Source organism: Meleagris gallopavo, chromosome 32 (genome assembly GCF_905368555.1).
Source record: "Meleagris gallopavo chromosome 32, MGAL_WU_HG_1.1, whole genome shotgun sequence".
In the NCBI taxonomy this organism is placed as follows: Eukaryota; Metazoa; Chordata; class Aves; order Galliformes; family Phasianidae; genus Meleagris; species Meleagris gallopavo.
This window is the reverse complement of record NC_139436.1, coordinates 821,876-834,222: the sequence shown is the minus strand read 5'-3', so window position 1 is coordinate 834,222 and position 12,347 is coordinate 821,876. Positions and strand designations below refer to the sequence as shown.

Genomic DNA, 12,347 nt, shown 5'->3' with positions numbered 1-12,347 from the left:
TGTTTGTGTGGGTTCCATTGTTTTCCCATGGGTGCCGTTGTGTTCGTGTGGGTGCCATTGATGTCCCATGGGTGCCGTTGTGTTCGTGTGAATTCCATTGGTGTCCCATTGGGTGCAGTTGGGTTCGTGTGGGTTCCACTGTTTTCCCATGGGTGACGTTGTGTTCGTGTGGGTTCCATTGATGTCCCATGGGTGCCGTTGTGTTCGTGTGGGTGCCATTTATGTCCCATGGGTGCCGTTGGGTTCATGTGGTTGCCATTGTTGTCCCATGGGTGCCATTGTGTTCGTGTGGGTTCCATTGGTGTCCCATGGGTGCTGTTGTGTTCATGTAGGTGCCATTGGTGTCCCTTGGGTGCAGTTGGGTTCGTGTAGGTGCCATTGTAGTCCCATGGGTGCCATTGGGTTCGTGTGGTTGCCATTGATGTCCCATGTGTGCCGTTGGGTTCGTGTGAATTCCATTGGTGTCCCATGGGTGCTGTTGTGTTTGTGTGGGTGCCACTGTTGTCCCATGGGTGCCGTTGGGTTCGTGTGGGTGCCATTGATGTCCCATGGGTGCCATTGGGTTCGTGTGGGTTCCATTGGTGTCCCATGGGTGCTGTTGTGTTTGTGTGGGTTCCATTGTTTTCCCATGGTTGCCGTTGTGTTCGTGTGGGTGCCATTGATGTCCCATGGGTGCCGTTGTGTTCGTGTGAATTCCATTGGTGTCCCATGGGTGCTGTTGTGTTTGTGTGGGTTCCATTGATTTCCCATGGGTGCCGTTGTGTTCGTGTGGGTTCCATTGATGTCCCTTGGGTGCCGTTGGGTTCGTGTGGGTGCCATTTATGTCCCATGGGTGCCGTTGGGTTCATGTGGTTGCCATTGTTGTCCCATGGGTGCTGTTGTGTTTGTGTGGGTTCCATTGATGTCCCATGTGTGCTGTTGTGTTCGTGTGGGTGCCATTTATGTCCCATGGGTGCCGTTGGGTTCATGTGGTTGCCATTGATGTCCCATGGGTGCCGTTGGGTTCGTGTGGGTGCCATTGATGTCCCATGGGTGCCGTTGGGTTCGTGTGAATTCCATTGTTTTCCCATGGGTGCTGTTGTGTTTGTGTGGGTTCCATTGTTTTCCCATGGGTGCCGTTGTGTTCGTGTGGGTGCCATTGATGTCCCATGGGTGCCGTTGTGTTCGTGTGGGTTCCATTGATGTCCCATGGGTGCTGTTGTGTTCGTGTGGGTTCCATTGTTGTCCCATGGGTGCTGTTGGGTTCGTGTGGGTGCCATTGATGTCCCATGGGTTCCATTGGGCTCGTGTGGGCTCCATTGATTTCCCATGGGTGCCGTTGTGTTCGTGTGGGTTCCATTGATGTCCCATGGGTGCTGTTGGGTTCGTGTGGGTGCCATTGGTGTCCCATGGGTGCCGTTGGGTTCGTGTAGGTGCCATTGGTGTCCCATGGGTGCCGTTGTGTTCGTGTGGGTTCCATTGATGTCCCATGGGTGCTGTTGTGTTTGTGTGGGTTCCATTGATGTCCCATGGGTGCCGTTGTGTTCGTGTGGGTGCCATTGTTGTTCCATGGGTGCCGTTGTGTTCGTGTGGGTGCCATTGGTGTCCCATGGGTGCCATTGACTTTCAGTGCATGCCGCGGGTCTCCCCCTTCTCCCACATCACCCGGGTGCCCCCGGCCCCCCATTCATCACCCGCACCCCCCTTTCTGACCTCATCCCCCCCCACAGCCCCCTACCTCGGCGACTACATGGCCCCCAGCTCCTACCCCGGCGACGCCGACACCGCAGACCCCCTCAAAGTCCCGTCACCGACCTCCCTCTACCCATCGACCCGAGGAGGGGGGGATTTCGCCGCCTCCGATTCGGACCCCCCCGACAGCCCGCGCTCCGCATTGGCCGGCGGTTACATCAACGGCGACGCGGCCGTCAGCGAAGGTTACGCCGTCGACGCCTTCTTCATCACCGACGGCCGCTCTCGTCGCAAAACCCCCAACGGCTCCGCCGCCGCCCCCTCGACCCCCAGACCCCCGAGGCAACGCCACGCTTGCGGCGAATGCGGCAAAACCTACGCCACCTCCTCCAACCTGAGCCGTCACAAACAGACGCACCGAAGTTTGGATAGCAAAATGGCCAAGAAATGTCCGACCTGCGGGAAAGTCTACGTCTCCATGCCGGCTATGGCCATGCATCTCCTGACCCACGACCTGAAGCACAAATGCGAGGTTTGCGGCAAAGCTTTCAGCCGCCCTTGGTTGCTGCAGGGCCACATGCGTTCGCACACCGGGGAGAAGCCTTTCGGCTGCGCCCACTGCGGCAAAGCTTTCGCCGACCGCTCCAACCTGCGCGCCCACATGCAGACCCACTCGGCCTTCAAGCACTTCAAGTGCAAGAGGTGCAGCAAAACCTTCGCCCTCAAGTCCTACCTGAACAAGCACTACGAGTCCGCCTGCTTCAAAGGAGCCCCGACCGCCGCACCGAACCTCAGGGCTTGAGATTCGATGGGGGGGGGGATGGGGAGGGAAGGGGGAAGGGGGGCGGGGGGGGGGGTGAAAAATGTCGGGGGACCCCGAGGAGGGCGAAGAGGAGGAGGAGGGGGTGGAGGGTGGCCGAGGTGTTCGGGCTTCTGGGTGTTCGGTGGGCGCTTGGGGAGCACGGAGGTTGGGGGTTCCACGTGGAGGCCGGGTGGTTGGGGGTCTCCTTCATGTATGGGCGCCTGCGTGGATCCCAAATTTGGGGTGTTCTGTCGTTGGTGGGGTGCCCTGGGCCCATATGGACCTCAAATTTGGGGTATTCCGTCATTTGTGGGGTGTCCTGGGCGCATGTGGACCCCAAATTTGGGGTATTCTGTCATTTGTGGGGTGTTCCCTTGTTTATGGGGCGTCCTGGGCCCATGTGGACACCAAATTTGGGGTATTCTCTCGTTTGCGGGGTGCCCTGGGCACATGTGGACCCCAAATTTGGGGTGTTCTCTCGTTTATGGGGTGCCCTGGGCCCATATGGACTCCAAATTTGGGGTGTTCTCTCGTTTGTGGGGTGCTCTGGGCCCATATGGACCCCAAATTTGGGGTATCCCCTCATTTATGGGGTGCCCTGGGCCCATATGGACCCCAAATTTTGGGTATCCCCTCATTTGTGGGGTGCTCTGAGCCCATATGGACTCCAAATTTGGGGTATTCTCTTGTTTGTGGGGTGCCCTGGGCCCATATGGACCCCAAATTTGGGGTGTTCTCTCGTTTGTGGGGTGCCCTGGGCACATGTGGACCCCAAATTTGGGGTATTCCCTCATTTATGGGGTGCTCTGGGCCCATATGGACCCCAAATTTGGGGTATTCTCTCGTTTGTGGGGTGCCCTGGGCACATGTGGATCCAAATTTGTGGTGTTCCCTTGTTTATGGGGCGTCCTGGGCCCATATGGACCCCAAATTTGGGGTATTCTCTCGTTTGTGGGGTGCCCTGGGCACATGTGGACCCCAAATTTGGGGTATCCCCTCGTTTGTGGGGTGCCCTGGGCACATGTGGATCCAAATTTGGGGTATTCCCTCATTTATGGGGTGCCTTGGGCTCATATGGACCCCAAATTTGGGGTATTCTCTCGTTTGTGGGGTGCCCTGGGCACATGTGGACCCCAAATTTGGGGTATCCCCTCGTTTGTGGGGTGCCCTGGGCACATGTGGATCCAAATTTGGGGTATTCCCTCATTTATGGGGTGCCTTGGGCTCATATGGACCCCAAATTTGGGGTATTCCCTCATTTATGGGGTGTCCTGGGCGCATATGGAGCCCCAGTTTGGGATATCCTCTCATTTATGGGGTGTCCTGAACCCGTGTGGACCCTACATTTGGGGTATTCCCTCATTTATGGGGTGTCCTGGGCCCATATGGACCCCAAATTTGGGGTATCCCCTCGTTTATGGGATGCCCTGGGCACACGTGGAGCCCAAATTTGGGGATCTCCCCTGCTTGTAGAGCACCCTGAGCCCATATATACCCCCAAAATTAGGGACCTCTTTGTCTATGGGGTCCTTTGGGCCCGTGTGGACCCTAAATTTAGGGTATCCCTCATTTATGGGGTGTCCTGAACCTGCGTGGACCCTAAATTTGGGGTATCCCTCATTTATGGGGTGCCTTGGACCCCTGTGGACCCCAAATGTCTGTGGTCTCCCTCATTTATAGGGCACCCTGAGCCCATATCTGCCCCAAAATTTGGGGGTCTCCCTCATTTGTGGGGTGTCCTGGCCACATGTGTACCCCAAAAGTCGGGGGTCCCATACGCACCCTAAAACTCAGGGATCCCCTCGCTGTTCTTTGGGGAACTCTGGGCCAATGTGGACCCCAAATTTGGGGGTCCCTCTCGTTTATGGGGCACCTTGGGCCCATATATACCCCAAAAGTTGGGGGTCCCCCTCATCTATGGGGTGCCCTGGGCCCATGCGGACCCCAAATTCGGGGGTCCCCCTGCTTTATGGGGTGCCCTGGGCCCATGAGGACCCCAAAAGTTGGGGGTGCCCCTCGTTTCTGGGGTGCTCTGTGCCAATATGGACCCCAAAAGTCTGAGGTCGCGTGTGTACCCCAAAAGTCGGGGGTCCCATATGCACCCTAAAACTCAGGGATCCCCTCGCTGTTCTTTGGGGAACCTTGGGCCAATGTGGACCCCAAAACTTGGGGATCCCCCTCATTTATGGGGTGCCCCGAGCCCGTGCGGACCCCAAATTTGGGGTCTTCCCTCGTTTATGGGGCGCCCTGGGCCCATGTGTACCCCAAAAGTTGGGGGTCCCCCTCATCTATGGGGTGCCCTGGGCCCACGCGGACCCCAAATTTGGGGGTCCCCCTCCTTTATGGGGTGTCCCGGACCCACGTGCACCCCAAAAGTCGAGAATCCCCCTCGCCTATGGGGTCTTCTGGTCCCGTACGCACCCCAAAACTTGAGGATCTCCTCGCAGTTCCTTGGGAGCCCTGGTCCCACGTGTACCCCAAAAGTCGGGGCTCCTCTGTGTACCCCAAAATTCTGGGACCCCCTCGCTGTTCCTTGGGTGCCCTGGACTCGCGGGGGCACCAAAAATTGGGGGTCTTTCTCATTTATGGGGTGTCCTGAGCCTACGTGGACCCCAAAAGTCTGGGGGGCCTCTCGGTGTTTATATGCTGGGGGTCCCGTGTGCACCCCGAAAATCGGGGGTCTCCCCCGTTTATGGGGTTCCCCGAGTCAATATGGACCCCAAAAGCCTGGGGCCCCGTGTGTAACCCCAAAGTCGGGGATCCCTCTCATTTATGGGGCGTCCTGGGCCCGTGTGGACCCCAAATTTGGGGATCCCCCTCATTTATGGGATGCCCTGGGCCTATGTGAACCCCAAATTTGGGGATCCCCCTCATTTATGGGATGCCCTGGGCCCACGTGGACCCCAAAAGTCGGGGGTCTCCCCCGTTTATGGGGTTCCCTGAGTCAATATGGACCCCAAAAGTCTGGGGCCCCGTGTGTAACCCCGAAGTCGGGGATCCCTCTCGTTTATGGGGCGTCCTGGGCCCCCGTGGACCCCAAATTTGGGGATCCCCCTCATTTATGGGATGCCCTGGGCCCACGTGGACCCCAAATTTGGGGATCCCCCTCATTTATGGGATGCCCTGGGCCCACGTGGACCCCAAATTTGGGGGTTCCCCCCCTGTATGGGATGCCCTGGGCCCTCGTGGACCCCAAAAGTCGGGGGTCTCCCCCGTTTATGGGGTTCCCTGAGTCAATATGGACCCCAAAAGTCTGGGGCCCCGTGTGTAACCCCGAAGTCGGGGATCCCTCTCGTTTATGGGGCGTCCTGGGCCCGCGTGGACCCCAAATTTGGGGGTCCCCCTCATTTATGGGATGCCCTGGGCCCACGTGGACCCCAAATTTGGGGATCCCCCTCATTTATGGGATGCCCTGGGCCCACGTGGACCCCAAATTTGGGGGTTCCCCCCCTGTATGGGATGCCCTGGGCCCTCGTGGACCCCAAAAGTCGGGGGTCTCCCCCGTTTATGGGGTTCCCTGAGTCAATATGGACCCCAAAAGTCTGGGGCCCCGTGTGTAACCCCGAAGTCGGGGATCCCTCTCGTTTATGGGGCGTCCTGGGCCCGCGTGGACCCCAAATTTGGGGGTCCCCCTCATTTATGGGATACCCTGGGCCCACCTGGACCCCAAAAGTCGGGGGATCCCGTGTGCACCCCGAAATTAGGGGTCCCCCTCCTTTTTGGGGTGTCCGGGTACCTCGTGCGCCCCAAAACTCGGGGGTCCCCCTTATTTATGGGGTTTCCTCGTCCCACGTGTACCCCAAAAGTTAGAGGTCCCCCCTCCTCTCTGGGGTGACCTGGGCCCGTGTGGACCCCCCAAATCCGGGGGTCCCGTGTGCACCCCAAAACTCAGGGACCCCCTCACTGTTCCTCGGGTGCCCTGGTCCCACGTGTACCCCCAAAATTTGGGGATCCCCTTCATTTATGGGTTCTCTGGGTACCTCGGGCTCCCCTAAACTCGGGGGTCCCATATGCACCACAAAATTCGGGGACCCCCCCCCCCTCCCCGCTCTTCCTTGGATGCCCCGGTCCCAATTGTACCCCAAAAGTTGGGGGTCCCCTTCATTTATGGGGTGCCCCAGGTCCTCAGCACCCCCAAATTCGGGGATACCCTTTCCGATATGGGGCGCCCTGTCCCACGTGCACCCCAAAAACCGGGGGTCCCAGTTACACTTCGAAATTCGGGGGTCCCCCCCCCCTCCTTTGCGGGGTGCCTGGGTACCTGGCGCACCCCAAAACTCAGGGTCCCGTGCGTCCCCCAAAATTCAGGGGTCCCCTTCATTTCTGGGGTGCCCGACGTCCTCAGCACCCTAAAACCTGGGGGATGGGGGGGGGGGCCGTGCGCACCCCCAAACTCGGGACACCCCGAAATTCCGTGTCCCCCTCCTTGGTGGGGTGCCCCAAAACTCGGGGGTCCCCCACATTTACGGGGTCTTCGTGGGGGTCCCGTGTGCACCCCGAAACTCAGGGACCCCCTCACTGTTCTTTGGGTGCCCTGGGCCCATGCGGACCCCAAAAATCGGGGGCCCCTTGAGCACCCCGAAACTCGGGGGTCCCCCACCTTTATGGGGTGCCTGGGTACCTCGCGCACCCCAAAACTCGGGGGTCCCCCACCTTTATGGGGTGCCTGGGTACCTCGCGCACCCCAAAAACTCGGGGTCCCCCACCTTTATGGGGTCCCCGACTCCGCCGCGCACCCCAAAAACTCGGGGGTCCCCCCTCCTTTGGGTTGGGGGCCCCCAAAACTCTGGGATCCCTTCTCCTTTATGGGGTCCCCCTGTGCACCCCCACAACTCCGGGACAGCCCCACAATTCCGGGACCCCTCCCCAATTTACGGGGTCCCTCCGTGCACCCCACAACTCTACGACCCCCCCCCCCCTCTTCCCCTCTGATGGGACCCCCTCTGCACCCCACAACTCTGGGACCCCCCGCCCCCCGCCCCCCAAATTAACGGGTCCACCTGTCCACACCACAACTCCGGGACCCCTCCCCACTTTATGGGGTCCCACCGCGCACCCCACAACTCCAGGACCCCCCCCCCCCCCCATTTATAGGGTCTCTCTGTGCACCCCACAACTCCGGGACCCCCCTCTCCCCTCTTTATGGGGTCCCTCCGCATCCCCTAAAACTCGGGGACCCGCCCCCCCCTTTTACGGGGTCCCCCGTGCACCCCACAACTCTGGGACCCCCCCCTCTTTTCTGTGGGTGCCCCCCCCCCCCCCCACGTCCTCCCCCCTCGATTTGGGGTCCCCCCAATTTCCCCCCCACCCCAGGGGCTGCCTCCACCCTTCTCAATAAGGGGACACCCCAATCCTATGCCATATTCGGGTGGGGGGGTGGGGGGGGAGAGGGGGGGGGGGGTCTTCCACCCCCTCCGGTCAAAATTGCCCCCCCCTTTCCCCCCCAAATTGGGATCTCACCCTTCCTAAATTGGGATCCCCCCTCCTAAATGGGTCCCCCCCCCCCCTCCTAAATCGGGGACCCCTCCTTCCTAAATTGGGGCCCCACTCTTAAACTGGGGCCCCTCTCCTAAATTGGGGTCCCCCCCCCCCAAAAATGGCCCCCCATCACCCCCCCTCGCCCCCCCAGCATGGCACGACGTCACCCCCCCCCCCCACCCCCCTCAGGGACCCCTTTATTTGGAGATCCCACCTCTTTTGGGGGACCCCTGCCCCGCTCCCCACTTTGTGCCCTCCCCCCCCCCCCCCACGTAACCACCCCTCCCCCACTGGGGACCCCCAGCATCTCACTTTGGGGACCCCCCCCCCCAGACTCGTATCCCCCCCCCACCCCCGAAAAGAACCGACTGAAGACCCTCATTTTGGGGAACCCCCTCCCCCCCCCCCGGGGCTCCCCCTTTTCCCATTGACGACCCTCCGGGGATCCCCCCTTGGGAGCCCCTCCCCCTTTGGTACCCTCCTTTTTTTGGGGAGACCCCACCCCCCCCATCTGGGACCCCTCCCCACGTCGTCGTCCCCCCCTTCCCCCCAATTTGGGGACCCCTCACCCTGGGGATCCCCACCTTCCGGGCTTCCACCCTCCCAATGAGGACCCCCATCCCCCCTCCCCCCCTTTGGGGGACCCCCCCCCCCTTTGGGGACCCCCCCGCTTTGGGGAAACCCCTCTCATTGGGGACCCCCCCTCAGGCTCTCCCCCCTTTTTGGGACCCCCCCCCCAAACTCGGGGATCCTCCCCCCCTCGAAGGAGCTCCTTGGGGACCCCTTTTCTTTGGGGACCCCCCCCATCGGCGCCCCCTCTCCCCTCCCCCCTCCCCCTATTTTTTGGGGACCTCCCCATTTTTTGGGGATCCCCCCAGAGCACAGAACCCCCCGAACTCCCCCCCACCTCCCTCCCCCCCCCCAAGCACGGACTTTGGCCTGGGGGTGCCGCCCCCCCCCCGCCGCGATGCCAAAGTCAATTCTCAGAACGGATGGGAAGAAAACAGAAGAAAAAAAGGAGGGAAAAAAAAAAAAAAAAAAAGGAGAGATTTTAAAGGAAGAGGGGAAGAAAGAGGGAAAGGAAAAAAGGGAAGAAATACCAAAAAAAAAAAAAAAAGGAGAAAAAGAGGAAGAAAAAAAAGGAGAAAAGGAGAAAAAGAGGAGGAAAAACGGGAAAAGCTGAAAAAAAGGAGAAAGAAAGGAAAAAATGGGGAGAAAAGGGGAAAAAAGGAGAGAAAGGAGAAAAAAAGGAGAAATGGAGGGAAAAAAAGGAGAAAAAGAAGAGAAAAAGGGGAAAAACTGAGAGAAAAGGAAAAGAAAGGAGAAAAAAATGAAAAAAGGAGAAAAATGGAGAAAAGTGGACAAAAAGCGGAAGAAAAAGGAGAGAAAGAGGAGAAAAATGGAGAAATGGGGAAAAAAGGAGAAAAAAGGTGGAAAAAGGTGGGAAAAGGAGGGGAAAAAAGGAGAAAAAAGAAAAAATGGAGGAACATGAGAAAAAAGGAGGAAAAAAGGTGAAAAAATGAGAAAAAGAGAGGAAAAGGAGAAGAAAAAGGAGAAAAAAGGAGGAAAAAAGGGAAAAAGGACAAAATGGGGGAAGAAAGAGGAAAAAGGAGAAAAATGGAATAAGAAAGGAGAAAATAAGGAGAAAATGGACAGAAAAGGAAAAAAAGAGGAAGGAAAAAAAGGTGAAAGTAAGGAGAAAAAGAGGAAAAATGAGAAAAAAAAGGAGAGAAAAAAAGAAGAAAAAGAAAACAGTGAAAAAAAAAAGGAAGAAAGGAAAAAGGAGAAAAATTGAAAGAAAAAAAGGAAAAAAAAGGAGAAAAAAGTGAAAAGGGGAGAAAAAATTGAGAAAAGAGACAGGAAAAAAGGAGAAAAAAGGTGAAGAAAATGGAGAAAAAATGAGGAAGAAAAGGAGAAAAATGGAGGAAAGAAGGAGAAAAAAAGGTGAAAAGGGGAGAAAAAAATCGAGGAAAAAAAACAGGAAAAAGGGAGAAAAAAGGAGAAAAAAGAAGAAAAAAGGAGAAGAAAATGTGAACAAGGGAGAAAAATTGGAGAAAAAACAGGAAAAAAAAGGAGAAAAAAGGAGAATAAAAGTAGAAAGAAGGAGGAAAAAGAAGAAAAAGGAGAAGAAAAGGAGAAGAAAAGGTGAAAAGGGGAGAAAAAAAAGGAGGAAAAAAAACAGCAAAAAAAGGAGGAAAAAAAGAGGAAAAAAAGGAAAAAAAATGAAGAAAAAAAAGGAAAAAAATGAAGAAAAAAAGTCAAAAAAAAAAAAGACAGAGAAAAAAAAAGCAAAAAGAAAAGAGCGGGGGGGGGGACGACGACCCCCAACCCCCCCCCATAACGGGACTCAGCACAGAGCGAGGCAGAGGAGCAGCAGCAGGAGACGAAGCAGCGCCGCTCAGCGCCGCTAGGGGGCGCCGTTTCCCCCCCGCTCTCGGGGCTGCTATTCCCCCCTTGGCCTTTGGGTGGCGCTGTGGGAGCGCCAAACTGTTTGTTATTTCTCCGTAGGACTGAAACCTCTCAGAGCAATAATGGAGGGCGGCCGTCGTGCGCCGCGGGCTCACGAGGACTCACGACCGCCCGGCCCCACTTCTCACTAGCGACGAAGATCAGGGATGCCGTCACAGTAGCGCTAGCAAAACCCCCCCCCCAACACCCTGCAACCGCCCCCCCCCCCCCGCAACCCCCCACCCCCACCCGGGCTTTGCACGCGCGTGTGAGGGGCCGTCGTGTGAGCGCACCCGCGTGTGTGCATCCGTGTGGTGCCAGAAGGCGGCAGTCGGCTCGCAAGCACCGTGAGTGCTGGACTGCTGTGGCACGCGCGTGTGTGAGTACACGTACGTATAGACATGCATGCACACACGTGTGCAAACACACGTGCAGCTGGGGTGTGTGAGCAGGCAGCAGTTGGATCGCGTGCTCGGCCAGTGCCGCTGGTGCTGCACAGCTGTTGCACACACAGGTGTGGGCACACACACGTATAGACATGTGTGCACACGCGTGTGCGAGCACACGGGCATCTGTGGTGTGTGTGAGCAGGCAGCAATCGGCTCGTGTGCCCTGCCAGTGCTTCTGGTGCTGCACAGCTGTTGCACACACACGTGTGAGCACACGCACATACATGCATCGTGTGTGCACGCACGTGAGACAGGCCGTAGTGAGTGCACGTGCGTGTGAGCGCACGCGCAGCCTTGTGGTGCAGGAGGAAGCAGTTGGCTCATGAGCGCCGCGGGTGCTGCTCAGCCGTTGCACACGCGCGTGTGAGCAAACTCACAAATATGCATGCATCACACACGCACACGTATGCGCACACACATGCAGGCGTGCATGCACACACGTGTGCAAACACACAAGCAGCTGGGGCTCAGATGCTCTGCCAGTGCTGCGGGTGCTGCTCAGCTGTTGCACACGCACTTGTGAGCACACACACATATACACACGCATGCACACGTGTGTGTTTTGCACGCACACGCGTGCACACACACATAAGTGTGTGCACACGCAGCGTGCAAGCAGACAGGAACAAGGGCTGCTGGGGTTGCACGCGCGTGTACACACACAGAGACACGCACATATCCACGTGCATCACGCAGGCACACGCGTGCATTGTGCACACACACATTAGCACACACGTGTACAGACACGCATGATGCACGCACACGCGTGTGTGAGCACACGCAGACCCGTGTGGTGTCAGCAGGCAGCACTCCGCTCACAAACACTGAGTGCTGCACAGCTGTTGCACGCATGCGTGTGAGCACGCGCACGTATAGACATGCAACACATATGCACACGCGTGTGCAAGCACAGGTGTGTGTCTGTGACGGCAGCAGGAAGCTGTCAGCCTACATGCTCTGCCACTGATGATGGTGCAGCGCAGCTGTTGCACACACACGTGTGAGCACACGCGTGCATACAGACATGCAGCACGCAGGCGCACGCGTGTGTTGTGCACTTACATGTATGCACACACACCTATTATGCACACACGCACAAACACACGCGTTGTGCAAGCAGACCGGAAGGATCTACAGTGTGCTCTGCGAGTGTTGCACGCACGTGTGCGTGCACGCACACACACAAACTCACGCACACCTGTCGTGCAAGTGGATCTGAGCTGCAGGGCCGCCTGAGTGCTGTGGGCGTTGCACACACACGTGCACGTGTGCACGCGCAGACACACACACGCCTTCTGCACGCACACACAAGCAGGCTTGTGTGCTCCGCACGTGCTGCTGGTTTTGCACACCCATGTCAATGTTTGCACACGCACCCAGTGTGCACACACACACACACACACACTGTGCAAGCAGGTGTGCATAGGCCGGCACGCACCACAATGCTGTTGGTGTTGCACACCTCTTGCACACTCATTTCCACGTAGGCACACACACAC

At 57.6% G+C, this 12,347-nt stretch overlaps 1 protein-coding gene across 1 annotated transcript; it reads left to right on the top strand.

The window, feature by feature from the left end:
- The first annotated feature begins 1,588 nt into the window (after window positions 1–1,588).
- LOC104915742 (transcriptional repressor scratch 1-like) lies at window positions 1,589–2,484 on the top strand. The gene has a single exon (XM_010726664.3). The coding sequence runs from the start codon at window positions 1,589–1,591 to the stop codon at window positions 2,471–2,473; it is 885 nt and encodes a 294-aa protein (XP_010724966.3). The 3' UTR covers window positions 2,474–2,484.
- The last annotated feature ends 9,863 nt before the right edge of the window (window positions 2,485–12,347 follow it).